Source organism: Chiloscyllium punctatum, chromosome 36 (genome assembly GCF_047496795.1).
Source record: "Chiloscyllium punctatum isolate Juve2018m chromosome 36, sChiPun1.3, whole genome shotgun sequence".
NCBI lineage: Eukaryota > Metazoa > Chordata > Chondrichthyes > Orectolobiformes > Hemiscylliidae > Chiloscyllium > Chiloscyllium punctatum.
The window spans coordinates 15,985,902-16,000,855 of NC_092774.1; the positions used below are offsets into that span (position 1 = coordinate 15,985,902).

The following is a 14,954-nucleotide window of genomic DNA, read 5'->3' on the forward strand; positions in this document are numbered from 1 at the left end:
GGGGAGGGTGTGGGCCTTACTGGAGGGGATGGGGGGGTAGGTGTGTGGGAGGGGGAGGGCCTTACCTGGAGGGGATGGTAGGTGTGGGGGAGGGTGAGTGGGCCCTTACTGGAGGGGATGGTAGGTGTGAGGGAGGGTGTGGGCCTTACTGGAGGGGATGGTAGGTGTGAGGGGAGGGTGTGGGCCTTACTGGACGGGGATGGTAGGTGTGGGGAGAGGGTGTGGGCCTTACTGGAGGTGGTAGGTGGGAGGGAGGGGAGGGCCTTACTGGAGGGGATGGTAGGTGTGAGGGAGGGTGTGGCCTTACTGAGAGGGGATGGTAGGTGTGGGGGAGGGGGAGGGCCTTACATGGAGGGGATGGTAGGTGCTGAGGGAGGGTGTGGGCCTTACTGGAGGGGGATGGTAGGTGTGAGGGAGGGTGTGGGCCTTACTGGAGGGGATGGTAGGTGTGGGGGAGGGGGAGGGCCTTACTGGAGGGGATGGTAGGTGTGAGGGAGGGTTAGGGCCTTACTGGAGGGGGATGGTAGGTGTGAGGGAGGGGGGAGGGGCCTACTGGAGGGGATGATAGGTGTGAGGGAGGGGGAGGGCCTTACTGGAGGGGATGATAGGTGGTGAGGGAGGGGGAGGGCATTACTGGAGGTGGATGGTAGGTGTGAGGGAGGGGAGGGCCTTACTGGAGGGGGATGGTAGGTGTGAGGGAGGGGTGTGGGGCCTTACTGGAGGGGATGGTAGGTGTGAGGGAGGGTGTGGGCCTTACTGGAGGGGATGGTAGGTGTGAGGGAGGGTGTGGGCCTTACTGGAGGGGATGGTAGGTGTGAGGGGAGGGTGTGGGCCTTACTGGAGTGGATGGTAGGTGTGAGGGAGGCTGAGGGCCTTACTGGAGGGGATGGTAGGTGTGAGGGAGGCTGAGGGCCTTACTGGGAGGGGATGGTAGGTGTGAGGGAGGGTGTGGGCCTTACTGGAGGGGATGGTAGGTGTGAAGGAGGGTGTGGGCCTTACTGGAGGGGATGGTAGGTGTGGGGGAGGGTGAGGGCCTTACTGGAGGGGATGGTAGGTGTGAGGGAGGGGAGGGGGCCTTACTGGAGGGGATGGTAGGTGTGAGGGAGGGTGTGGGCCCTTACTGGAGGGGGATGGTAGGTGTGGGGGAGGGTGTGGGTCCTTACTGGAGGGGATGGTAGGTGTGGGGGAGGGTTCGGGCCTTACTGGAGGGGATGGTAGGTTGTGGGGGAGGGTGGAGGGCCCTTACTGGAGGGGATGGTAGGTGTGGGGGAGGGTGTGGGCCTTACTGGAGGGGATGGTAGGTGTGAGGGAGGGGGAGGGCCTTACTGGAGGGGATGGTAGGTGTGGGGGAGGGTGTGGGCCTTACTGGAGGGGATGGTAGGTGTGAGGGAGGCTGAGGGCCTTACTGGAGGGGATGGTAGGTGTGGGGGAGGGTGTGGGCCTTACTGGAGGGGATGGTAGGTGTGGGGGAGGGTGTGGGCCTTACTGGAGGGGATGGTAGGTAGGGTGAGGGAGGGTGTGGGCCTTACTGGAGGGGATGGTAGGTGTGAGGGGAGCTGGGGGCCTTACTGTAGGGGATGGTAGGTGTGAGGGGAGGCTGAGGGCCTTACTGGAGGGGGATGGTAGGTGTGAGGGAGCTGGGGGGGCCTTACTGTAGGGGAGTGGTAGGTGTGAGGGAGGCTGAGGGCCTTACTGTAAGGGGATGTAGGTGTGAGGGAGGCTGAGGGATTGTGGTGTGGCCTCGACTATTCATAATTAACATTCACTGCCTGTCCCTCCTGGCCTTGAGAAGGTGGTGCTGAGCTGCCTGACAGACAGCTCGGGCAATAAGGACACACTGCACTCTGTCAGTTCCAGGGAGTCGGAGAGTTCCCTCTCACCGGACTAAAGGATAGACACCTTTTTACAGACGCTTACTTCCTTCGTAAATCAGACCCTACCCCCTCGAGAGACCCTCCCCCACCCACCCCCCCAAACACACGGACAGTACAGCCCAGACCCTACCCCCTCGAGAGACCCTCCCCACCCACCCCCCCAAACACACGGACAGTACAGCCCCAGACCCTACCCCCTCGAGAGACCCTCCCCCCACCCACCCCCCCAACACACACGGACAGTACAGCCCAGACCCTACCCCCTCGAGAGACCCTCCCCCCCACCCACCCCCCCAAACACACGGGACAGTACAGCCCAGACCCTACCCCCTCGAGAGACCCTCCCCCACCCACCCCCCCCAAACACACGGACAGTACAGCCAGACCCTACCCCCCTCGAGAGACCCTCCCCCACCCACCCCCCCAAACACACGGACAGTACAGCCCAGACCCCTACCCCCTCGAGAGACCCTCCCCCACCCACCCCCCCAAAACACACGGACAGGTACAGCCCTAGACCCTACCCCCTCGAGAGACCCTCCCCCCACCCACCCCCCCAAACACAACGGACAGTACAGCCCAGACCCTACCCCCCTCGAGAGACCCTCCCCCACCCACCCCCCCAAACACACGGACAGTACAGCCCAGACCCTACCCCCTCGAGAGACCCTCCCCCACCCACCCCCCCAAACACACGGACAGTACACCCCAGACCCTACCCCCCTCGAGAGGACCCTCCCCCCCCACATACAGACAGTACACCCCAGACCCTAAACCCTCGAGAGACCCTCCCCCCCACATACAGACAGTACACCCCAGACTCTACCCCCTCGAGAGACCCTCCCCCTCCCCCCCACATACAGACAGTACATCCCAGACCCTAAACCCTCGAGAGACCCTCCCCCCCACATACAGACAGTACACCCCAGACCCTACCCCCTCGAGAGACCCCTCCCCTCCACATACAGACAGTACACCCCAGACCCTAAACCCTCGAGAGACCCTCCCCCCCACATACAGACAGTACACCCAGGACCCTACCCCCTCGAGAGACCCTCCCCCTCCACATACAGACAGTACACCCCAGACCCTAAACCCTCGAGAGACCCTCCCCCCCCACATACAGACAGTACACCCCAGACCCTAAACCCCTCGAGAGACCCCTCCCCCCCCACATACAGACAGTACACCCCAGACTCTACCCCCTCGAGAGACCCTCCTCCCCCCCCCAACACACTCGGACAGTACACCCCAGACCCTAACCCCTTGAGTGAACCTCCCTCTAACCCCCCCCCCCCCCCCCACACCTCAGTACACCCAGACCCTAACTCCTCAAGTGAACCTCCCCCTAACGCCCCCACACCCTCAGACAGTGCTCTCCAGACCCTAACCCCTCGAGTGACCCTCCCCCTCTCCCCCCCCACAACTCTCAGACAGTACACTCCAGACCCTAACCCCTCAGGTGAACCTCCCCCTCCCCCCCCCCCCCAACACCCTCACACAGTACACCCAGACCCTAACCCCTTGAGTGACCCTTCCCCTCCCCCCCCACACTCTCAGTACACCCCAGACCCTAACCCCTCAAGTGAACCTCCCCCTCCCCTCCCCCACACTCTCAGACAGTACACCCCAGGACCCTAACCCCTTGAGTGAACCTCCCCGTCCCCCCCACACCCTCAGACCGTACACCCCAGACCTTAACCTCTCAGAGTGACCCTCCCCTCCCCCCCACCACCTCAGACAGTACACCCCAGACCCTAACCCCTCGAGTGAACCTCCCCCTCCCCCCCCCCCACATTCTCAGACAGTACACCCCAGACCCTAACCCTTCGATGACCCTCCCCCTCCCCTCCCCCACATTCTCAGACAGTACACACCCCAGACCCTAACCCCTTGAGTGAACCTCCCTGTCTCACCCACACTCTCAGGGAGTGCAAGTCTGGAGTGTTCTTTCTGAGAGTGAATGGGGGGGGTGTGGCAGGTTCACTTGAGCCTTAACCCAGAGAATTAGCCCACAGTCTGAGAAGGAGATAGTGAGGCTGCAGATGCTGGGGATCAGTGTGGAGAGGGTGGTGCTGGAAAAGCACAGCAGGTCACACAGCGTCCGAGGAGCAGGAGAATCGACGGTTCGGGCAAAAGCCCTTCCCTGGAATTCCTGATGAAGAGCTTAGGCCCGAACCGTCGATTCTCCTGCTCCTCGGACACTGCCTGACCTGCTGCGCTTTTCCAGCAACACACTCTCTCCACTCTGATCTAAAAGGGAAGAATACACATTGGTGATGGGGAATGCTGAGTGATTGACCCAGCGGCCTCTTGATACCGGAGCCAGATCGAAGCTCTGCAGTCCTGCACCATCCAGGTGAGAGTGGTGCTGGGGGAGGAGGCCTCCACAAATCTCCCCACCCCCGTCCTCAAGGATGGAGGAGCCCAGCACATCAGGGGAAAGGAGAAAGGCTGAAACTTTCACAGTAATCTTCAGTCTGAAGTGCCGAGTGTATGATCCATCTCAGCCCCCTCCAGTGGTCCCCAGGGTCACAGACACCAGGCTCCAGCCAATTCGGGTCACTCCACGTGATATGAAGAAACGGTTGGAGACACTGGGATACTGTAAAGGCAATGAGCCCTGACAACATCCCAGCAATAGGACTGAAGACGTGTGCTCCAGAACCTGCTCTCCTTGAGCCAAGCTGTTCCAGTACAGTTACAACACTGGCATCTACCCGACAATGTGGAACATTGCCCAGGTATGTCCTGTACATAAAAAGCAGGACAGATCCAACCCGGCCAATTACCCCCCCCCCCCCCCCCCCCCCCCATCAGTCTCCCCTCGATCCTCAGTAAAGTGATGGAAGGGGTCAGTAACAGAGCTATCAAGCAGCACCCGCTCAGCAATAACCTGCTCAGTGACGCCCAGTTTGGGTTCCCCCAGGGTCACCCAGCTCCTGACCTCACTCCAGCCTTGGGTCAAACATGGACAAAAGAGCTGGATTCCAGAGGGGAGGGGAGAGGGACAGCCCTTGACATCACGGCTGCATTCGACCGAGTGTGGCATCACGGAGCCCGGGCAAAACTGGAATCAATGGGCATCGGGAGCAAACTCTCCGCTGGTTAGAGTCACACCTGGCCCAGAGGAAGATGGTTGTGGTTGTTGGAGGGTCAGTCATCTCAGCTCCAGGACATCTCTGCAGGAGTCCCTCAGGGGAGGGTCCTAGGCCCAACCATCTTCAGCTGCTTCATCAATCACCTTCCCCTCCAAGCCATTCCCTATCCTGACTGGGAAATATCTCTCCATTCCTTCAGTGTCTCTGGGTTGGAGTCCTGGAATTCCCTCCCTAAGGGCATTGTGAGTCTACCTAGAGCGCACACACACTGCAGTGGGTCACTCCTACCTTCTCTTAGGGAAACGGGTCATAACTAACACTGACACCCACACTCAGGCTGAATCCAACAAAAAAGTGATTTTTCTTTTTACTAATTACCTTGAATTTGTGTCCCTGCGTCTGTCTGAATCCTTCAGAGAGATCAGTTTCCCTTCAGGCCCCTTGTTATTTTGAACACCTCCATCAAGTCTCTGCTCCGCCTTCCCCACAGAAAGCACATCCCAGCTTCTCCAGAATGTTTCCGATCCCTGGAACCCCAGCTCCTTCTGATCTGTCTTCATGACCCTGGCTTGGTTAGACAGGGCACAGTCTCAGTATTTACAGACAACATGTCTCTTTGACTCCTTCACCAGTGCCTTCACCACCTTCCCATTAACATTATCTGAGCCAGGACAGGTGGAACTTTACTCTATCTAACCCCGTGCTGTCCCTGTCCCTGGGTGTGATTGATGGGGGACAGTGTAGTGGGAGCTTCTCTCTGTTTCTGACCCTGTACTGTCTCTGTCCTCGGGGTGTTTGGTCGGAACAGTGTAGAGTAAGCTTTGCTCTGTATCTAACCCTGTGCTGTCCCTGTCCTGGGAGGGTTTGAGGGGGGACAGTGTAGAGGGAGCTTTACTCTGTATCTGACCCCATACAGTCTCTGCAGAGCATTCTAAAAGGGGAGGGTGAACATCCAGTTGTCTTGGTGCATATAGGCACCAATGATTTAGGTAGGAAACGAGATGAGGTCCTGAAATAAGAATTCAGGGAGCTAGGAGAGAAGTTAAAGGGGAGGACCTCAAAGGTAGTGATCTCGGGATTACTACCAGTGCCACGTGCTGGCCAGTGTAGAAATGAAAAAGTAGGCAGGATGGACACGTGGCTTGAGGGATGGTGGAGGAGGGAGGGGTTCAGATTTGTTGGACATTGAGACCGGTTCTGGGGAAGGTGGGACTATCACAAAAGGGAACACCTGAACCAGACCAGAACCAGTGTCCTTGGGGGAGTTTTTGCTCCTGCTGTTGGGGAGGTTTTAAACGAATGTGGCAGGGGACTGGGAACCAGAAGGGAAAACAAGTAGGCAGCGAGGTGGAGACTGCAGACTGTAAGAATTATGAAGATAGCATTAATAAAGGGGAAGAGTAGGCCGAGAGCAGGTGAGGGCAAAAGAACTGGTGGCCTGAAATACATCGACTTTAATGTAAGGAGTATAGTGTGTAAGGCAGGTGGACTTAGGGCTTGGATTGGTACCTGGGAGTATGACATTATTGCAATCACAGAGACTTAGCTGAAGGAAGGGCATGATGATCGGCAACTAAATGTTCCAGGATATAGATGTTTCAGACAGGACAGGGAGGGAAGTAAAAGGGAGGGAGGAGTCGCATTGCTGGTCAGGGACGATATCACGGCTGTGCTAAAGGAGGACACGATGGAGATCTTGGGGAGTGAGGCATTATGGGTGGAGCTGAGAAATGTGAAGGGTGCAGTTACATTGTTGGGGCTGTATTACAGGCCTCTCAACAGTGAGGGTGAGGGAGAAGAACAAATAGGTAAACAGATTATGGAAAGGTGTAGAGGCAATAGGGTAGTGGTGATGGGAGATTTTAATTTTCCCAACACTGACTGGGATACACTTAGCGTCAGAGGTCTGGATGGAGTAGAGTTTGTTAGAAACGTCCAGGAGAGTTTTCTAGAACAGTGTGTCAATAGTCCGACGAGGGAAGGGGCCATATTGGACCTGGTACTGGGGAACGAGCCAGACCAGGTGGGAGAAGGTGTGGTGGGGGATTTCGTTGGGAACAGTGACCACAATTCTGTAAGTTTTGGAATACTCGTAGATAAAGAAGAGAGTGGTCCTGAGGGGAGAGTACTAAACTGGGCCAAGGCTAATTATATCAAAATTAGGCAGGACTTGGGAAATGTGGATTGGACACAGCTATTTGAAGGGAAGTTGACGTTCGAGATGTGGGAGGCTTTCAAAGGTAGGTTAAAGATAGTGCAGGATAGGTATGTCCCGTTGAAGGCAAAGGATAGGAAAGGGCAAGATTCGTGAACCGTGGATGACAGGAGAAATTAGATTAGATTACTTACAGTGTGGAAACAGGCCCTTCAGCCCAACAAGTCCACACCGACCCACCGAAGCACAACCCATCCAGACCCATTCCCCTACATTTACCCCTTGACCTAACACTACGGGCAATTTTAGCATGGCCAATTCACCTAACCTGGACATTTTTGGACTGTGGGAGGAAACCGGAGCACCCGGAGGAAACCCACACAGACACCTCACAGAGAGTGGCCTGAGGTGGGAATTGAACCCAGGTCTCTGGCGCTGTGAGGCCACTGTGCTAACCACCATGCCACCCCTATTGTACGACGAGCCAAGAGGAAAAGGGAAGCGTACATAAGGTCCAGGCAGCGAAGAGCAGAACGGGCCCTGGAGGAATATCGGGAGAGTAGGACAAGTCTTAAACAAGGAATCAAGCGGGCTAAAAGGGGTCATGAAATAACTTTAACAAGCAGACTAAAGGAGAACCCCAAAGCATTTTATTCTTATATAAGAAGCAAGTGGGTAACTAGAGAAAGGATTGGTCCACTAAAGGATAATGAAGGAAGGCTGTGTGTCGAACCTGAGAGAATGGGTGAGATTCTGAATGATTACTTTGCATCAGTGTTCACTGAGGAGAGGGACATGATGAATGTTGAGGTGAGAGATAGAAGTTTGATTAGTCTGGATCACGTTGACATAAGTAGGGAAGAGGTGTTGGGTAGGCTAGAGGTTATTAAGATGGACGAATCCCCAGGACCGGATGGGATCTATCCCAGGTTGATGAGGGAGACGACAGAGGAAATAGCTGGGGCCCTGACAGATATCTTTGTGACATCCTTAAATACAGGTGAGGTGACGGAGGACTGGAAGGTTGCTCATGTTGTCCCCCTGTACAAGAAGGGTAGTAGGGATATTTTGGGTAACTACAGACCAGTGAGCCTGATGTCGGAGGTGGGAAAGTTGCTGGAGAAGGTACTGAGGGATAGGATCTATTTATATTTAGAAAAGAATGGGCATTTCAGTGATGGGCAACATGGTTTTGTGTGTGGAAGATCATGCCTTACCAACTTAATAGAGTTCTTTGAGGAAGTGACCAAGTTGATAGATGAAGGAAGGGCTGTTGATGTCATGTACATGGACTTTAGTAAGGCATTTGATAAGGTTCCCCATGGTAAACTAATGGAGAACGTGAAGTTACGTGGTGTGCAGGGTGTTCTAGCTAGGTGGGTAACGAACTGGTTGAGCAACAGGAGACAGAGTAGTAGTTGAAGGGAGTTTCTCGAAATGGAGAAAGTGGTGTTCCACAGGGGTCAGTATTGGGGCCACTGTTGCTTGTAATAGACATAAATGATCTGGAAGAGGGCACTGTTGGTATAATCAGCAAGTTTGCAGATGACACAAAGATTGGTGGAGTGGCAGAAAGCATAAGGGACTGTCAGAGAGTACAGGAGAATATACACAGACTGGAGAGTTGGGCAGAAAAGTGGCAGATGGAGTTCAATCCAGACAAATGTGAGGTGATGCATTTAGGCAAGGCTAATTCCAGAGCAAATTATACAGTAAATAGAAGAGCCTTGGGAAAAGTTGATGGGCAGAGAGATCTGGAGTGCAGATCCATTGTACCCAGAAGGTTGCTGCACAGGTAGATAGAGTGGTCAAGAAGGCCTATAGTATGCTTGCCTTCATCGGACCGGGTATTGAGTATAAGAGCTGGCAAGTCATGTTAAAATAGTACAGGATGTTGGTTCGGCCACATTTAGAATACTGTGTACAGTTCTGGGCACCACATTACCAAAAGGATGTGGACGCTTTGGAGAGGGTGCAGAGAAGGTTTACAAGGAGACCTGATTGAGGTTTACAAAATCATGAAGAGTATAGACAGGGTAGATAGAGATAAGCTGTTCCCAGGGTGAGGGATTCAATAACGAGAGGTCATGCGTTCGAAGTGAAAGGTGAAAAGTTTAAGGTGGAAACACGTGGCAAGTACTTTACACAGAGGGTGGTGGGTGTCTGGAACGCGTTGCCAGCAGAGGTGGTAGAGGGAGGCCAGGTAGATTTATTTAAAATGCATCTGGACAGATGTATGAGTAGGTGGGGAGCAGAGGAATACAGATTCTTAGGAATTGGGCAACAGGTTAAATCAGTAGATTTGGATCGGCTCAGGCTTGGAGGGCTGAAGGGCCTATTCCTGGGATGTAAATTTTATTTGTTCTTTTGTCTTGGGAGTGTTTGATGGGGGACAGTGTAGAGGGAGCTTTACTCTGTATCTGACCCCGTGCTGTCCCTGTCCTGGGAGTGTTTGATGGGGGACAGTGTAGAGGGAGCTTTACTCTGTATCTGACCCCGTGCTGTCCCTGTCCTGGGAGTGTTTGATGGGGGATAGTGTAGAGGGAGCTTTACTCTGTATCTGACCCCGTGCTGTCCCTGTCCTGGGAGTGTTTGATGGGGGACAGTGTAGAGGGAGCTTTACTCTGTATCTGACCCCGTGCTGTCCCTGTCCTGGGAGTGTTTGATGAGGGACAGTGTCGAGGGAGCTTTACTCTGTATCTGACCCCGTGCTGTCCCTGTCCTGGGAGTGTTTGATGGGGGACAGTGTAGAGGGAGCTTTACTCTGTATCTGACCCCATGCTGTCCCTGTCCTGGGAGTGTTTGATGGGGGACAGTGTAGAGGGAGCTTTACTCTGTATCTGACCCCGTGCTGTCCCTGTCCTGGGAGTGTTTGATGGGGGGCTGTTTACTGTGTCGTAAGTTAAGCTCTGAGTGTCTGATGATGGTAGGAGCAGGAATGAAGCTGATGTAGACGAGACTCTGTGTGTGTGGGAGGGTGGGTGTGTGGGTGGGTGGGGGTGTGTGTGGGTGGGTGGGTGTGTGTGGGTGGGTGGGGGTGTGTGTGGGTGGGTGGGTGGGTATGTGGGTGTGTGTGGGTGGGGGTGTGTGTGTGTGGGTGGGTGGGGGTGTGTGTGGGTGGGTGGGTATGTGGGTGGGTGGGTGTGGGTGGGTGGGTGGGTGTGTGTGTGTGTGTATCCTGTCTGTGTGTCTCGGTGCCTGTTTGGGATTAGCTGTGTACTGACCAATCCCCTTCCCTTCCACCAATAGACCCAGCAGGATGAAGCTCAAACCAAGAGACAGAAGCAGTGCAAGTGGCTGCAGGAATTCCGACAGAAACAGAGGGAGCGTGTGCAACAGGGCAAGAGACCCTACTTCCTTAAGAAATGTAAGATCAGTATCTGGGACCCCCTCATACACACACACCAACTCTCTCTCTCTCACGCACCCGCTCTCTCTCACGCACCCCCTCTCTCTCTCTCTCTCACACACCCACTCTCTCTCTCTCTCACACACCCACTCTCTCTCTCTCACACACCCACTCTCTCTCTCACACCCACCCCCTCTCTCTCTCACACCCACCCACTCTCTCTCTCACACACACCCACTCTCTCTCTCTCACACACCCACTCTCTCTCTCACACACACCCACTCTCTCTCTCACACACACCCACTCTCTCTCTCACACCCACCCCCTCTCTCTCTCACACCCACCCACTCTCTCTCTCACACCCACCCACTCTCTCTCTCTCACACACCCACTCTCTCTCTCACACCCACCCCCTCTCTCTCTCACACACACCCACTCTCTCTCACACACACACCCACTCTCTCTCTCACACCCACCCACTCTCTCTCTCTCACACACCCACTCTCTCTCTCACACCCACCCCCTCTCTCTCTCACACCCACCCACTCTCTCTCTCACACCCACCCACTCTCTCTCTCTCACACACCCACTCTCTCTCTCACACCCACCCCCTCTCTCTCTCACACCCACCCACTCTCTCTCTCACACCCACCCCCTCTCTCTCTCACACCCACCCCCTCTCTCTCACACACACACCCACTCTCTCTCTCACACACACCCACTCTCTCTCTCTCACACACCCACTCTCTCTCTCACACCCACCCCCTCTCTCTCTCACACCCACCCCCTCTCTCTCTCACACCCACCCACTCTCTCTCTCTCACACCCACCCACTCTCTCTCTCTCACACACCCACTCTCTCTCTCTCACACACCCACTCTCTCTCTCTCACCCACCCCCTCTCTCTCTCACACCCACCCACTCTCTCTCTCACACCCACCCACTCTCTGTCTCACACACACACACTCTCTCTCTCTCACGCACCCCCTCTGTCTCACGCACCCCCTCTGTCTCACGCACCCCCTCTGTCTCACGCACCCCCTCTGTCTCACGCACCCCCTCTGTCTCACGCACCCCCTCTGTCTCACGCCCCCACCAACTCTAACTGGGGGGATAGTCACCCCCCCACACACACCCCCAAACCCTCACACCACCATATCCTGACACACACACTGACTCTCACTGGGGGGACAGTCCCACACACACACTGACTCTCACTGTGGGACAGTCCCACACACACACTGACTCTCACTGGGGGACACACACACACGCGCACACACACACACACACACACACACACACACACACACACACGCACACACACTGACTCTCACTGGCTGACAGTCTCTCTCACACACACACACACACACACACACACACACACACACCGTGCTTGCTCAGTGATGCTGTAGTCTCTGTCCTGCTGTAATGTTGCTGTGCAGTCTGAGCTCTGCCTGTAATTGTCCTGCATGTTGATTCACCTCCACAGCTGAGCAGCGGAAGCTGGAACTTGCGGAGAAATACCTGGCGCTGAAGAAAACCGGGAGGTTGGAAAGGTTTCTTGGCAGGAAGAGGAAGCGGAATGCTGAGAAAGATCGCGGACGTTTGCCCCAGAACAAATCTCAATGAGATCCGTGTTGCGATAGCTCAGGAAGTGATAGCCCTTACTGACACCTCCCTGTGGCTGACTTCCAGTGACCTGGCTCTCCCTGCGTCCCCTCACCCTTCACTGTTCCTGTTTTCTACCTGTTTGGATTTAAATTCAGTCATGGCTGCTCTCTGATGTGTGGCTTTTTTGTTGGAATCCCTGAGGCTCACACAGAGGCACAGTGCTATTGCTGTCATCTCTGGGGAGACAGTCCCACACACACACACACACACACTCCCACTGAGTCTCCCTTCTGTGTTCATATCCTGGCTGTCCCACTGCCTGGCTGAAGGCACTACGTCTCCAATGCTGCTTTGGTCTGCTCTTGCCCCACAACAGGAAATCTCTTCTCCACGGGGTTTGTACATTCTCCCCGTGTCTGCGTGGGTTTCCTCCCACAGTCCAAAGATGTGCAGGTCAGGTGAGTTGGCCAGGCTCAATTACCCACAGAGTTAGGTGCATTAGTCAGAGGGAATGAGTCTGGGTGGGTTACTCTTCAGAGGGTCGGTGTGGACTGGTTGGGCCGAAGGGCCTGTTTCCACACTGTAGGGAATCGAATCTAATCTAACCTTTATCTCACCGAATCCCTACACTTACTTCAAACACTGAAAAGGATCATTTACCTTCAGGCGATGCTCTGAGAGAGACATGTCCTCCTCTAGGAGATGAAAGTGATTAGCAATGAGCAAACTTGTTTATCTCATTGAGGAAATCACCAAACTAACATCTTATTGAGTCGTGTCTCTTCAGTTCAGTGGAACCAAACTCCCTTCTAATCTTCATGTCAGTCTGTGAAGGGTAGCGGGAAATTAAGGAGTGAAATATTTTAAATGTGTGTGTGAGAGAGAGAGAGAGAGTGTGTGGGTGTGTGTCTGGGTGTGTTTCTGGGTGTGTGTGTGTGTCTGGGTGTGTGTGTGTGTGTGTGAGATACCTCACTGGGGTAGTCCACTGGAAATCCAACCCAGTTACTCCCAGGATCATCACAGAGTTTAAACGTTACATACAATTTTCCGATGTTCTCCTTTGACGCCTGGTTTTGATCCACGTTGACAGCACAGGTCTGGTTCCTGACTGTATCAGGTATTAGTGTTTGTTGTTCAGTGTGGGTTCGTGATCACACTGTCACTGCTTAATAGTCCTTGGTAACACTCCAACCTTTATAAACCCACACTCTCTTTCCCCCCCCCAGCCCCTCTCCCATCCTTCTTTTCCCTCCCATTTCCCCTCACTTCCTCCCTCTCCACCTCTCCCTCCCCCCTCTCTCCCTTTCCCCCTCCCTCCACCTTATCCTTTTCTCCCTCTCTCCCTGCCCCCTTTCTGCAGTGAGGCAGCCTGGGAAGAATCTAGGTTAGAGTGGTGCGAGAAAAGCACAGCAGGTCAGGCAGCATCGAGAGGGGCAGGAAAATCGACGTTTCGGGCAAAAGCCCTTCAACAAAGGGCTTTTGCCCGAAATGTTGATTTTCCTGCTCCTCTCGATGCTGCCTGACCTGCTGTGCTTTTCCAGCACCACTCTAATCTCAACTCTTATCTCCAGTACCTGCAGTCCTCAGTTTGACCTGGGAAGTGTGTCAGTGTTTGTTGAGAAAGAGAAGAGTTACAGAAGATCGCTGCAGTGCACAAAGAGGCCGTTTGGCCCATCAAATCTTCACCAATCCTCCGAACAGCATCTCACTTTATCCCCATGGCTAACCCACCCACCCTGCACATCGCTGAATACTGTGGGTAGTTTCCCACGGCCAATTCACCCTGACCTGCACACCGTTAGACTGTGGGAGGAAACTGGAGCACTCGGAGGAAACCCACTCCGACCCAGGGAGAATGTCTGTGTGGAATTTGCACATTTGTCTGAGGCTGGAATCGAACCCAGTTCCCGAGCTCTGTGAGGCAGCAGTGCTAACCACTGGAAGTGAACTGGTTGGTTTTGAAAAGGTGTTGATTGAAGTCTATTCTTTTCTCAGGTTTTATCATTGTCTGCTGATTGGTGGTAAAATTAGTATAAAACATTACAAAGCAACATAAGTAAGTGACCGATGACCAATAATTCCTTACAAACCATTAAAAATGGCAGTACGGGGTCGTGTCGCTGGGCAAGGTGGGAGTTCGAAGATACCATTGTTGTTCAGGGTGAGCATTACCTGCAGGAATACGTTTGAATTTGAGCAGACTTGGCTCAGTTTATCAACTGGTAGCTGATCTACCAAGTGGCAGGGAGGGCGAATGGTTCCTAGATTCTTTGTACCAGGAGGTAATCAAGCCTTTTGGGATTGTAAGACCTGGTATGGTGAGGAACAGGGGGATATGTCTGCAAGTGAGGCAGCTAAACTCAACCCAGACCATGGAGTCTGTGCCTCTGCGGGTTTTCAACAATTCGGAGGTTCAGCCCTTTTGGATGAGAGGGAGGATGGATGAGTGAAATGACGATTGTTACAGCACAAGGAGAGCCTTCCTGGCCGTGAATTTACAACACAGTGAAATCAAAATACTCAATGACCCTGAAAACTGACACCGATGGTTCCTAACCAGACTTGAATAGCTCGTACCAGACTGACTAACCGATACCCGACACCAGGTCGACAGTGCAAATAAAAGTTTTAACAATTGATTAATGATACAGTAACTTTAGCACAGTGAAGTTAAAATACATCGAATGTTCCAGCGCAGTACAGGCCCTTCAACCCTCGATGTTGTGCTGACCTGTGAAATCTGATGCCCATCTAACCTACACCGTTCCATTCTCATCCATATGCTGATCCAATGCCCATTTAAATGCCCTGAAAGTTGGTGAGTCTACGCAGGGCATTCCACACCCTTACTGCTCTCTGAGTAG

The 14,954-nt window shown here is 54.0% G+C and overlaps 1 protein-coding gene across 1 annotated transcript in view; it reads left to right on the forward strand.

Moving 5' to 3' along the window:
* rrp36 (ribosomal RNA processing 36) overlaps window positions 1-12,262 on the forward strand; it is a 31,833-nt gene extending 19,571 nt beyond the window's left edge. The window contains exons 6-7 of the mRNA XM_072554654.1: window positions 10,380-10,497; window positions 11,969-12,262. Coding sequence (XP_072410755.1) covers window positions 10,380-10,497; window positions 11,969-12,108 — 258 coding nt within the window. The 3' untranslated portion in view covers window positions 12,109-12,262. The remainder of the gene's footprint in view (window positions 1-10,379; window positions 10,498-11,968) is intronic.
* The last annotated feature ends 2,692 nt before the right edge of the window (window positions 12,263-14,954 follow it).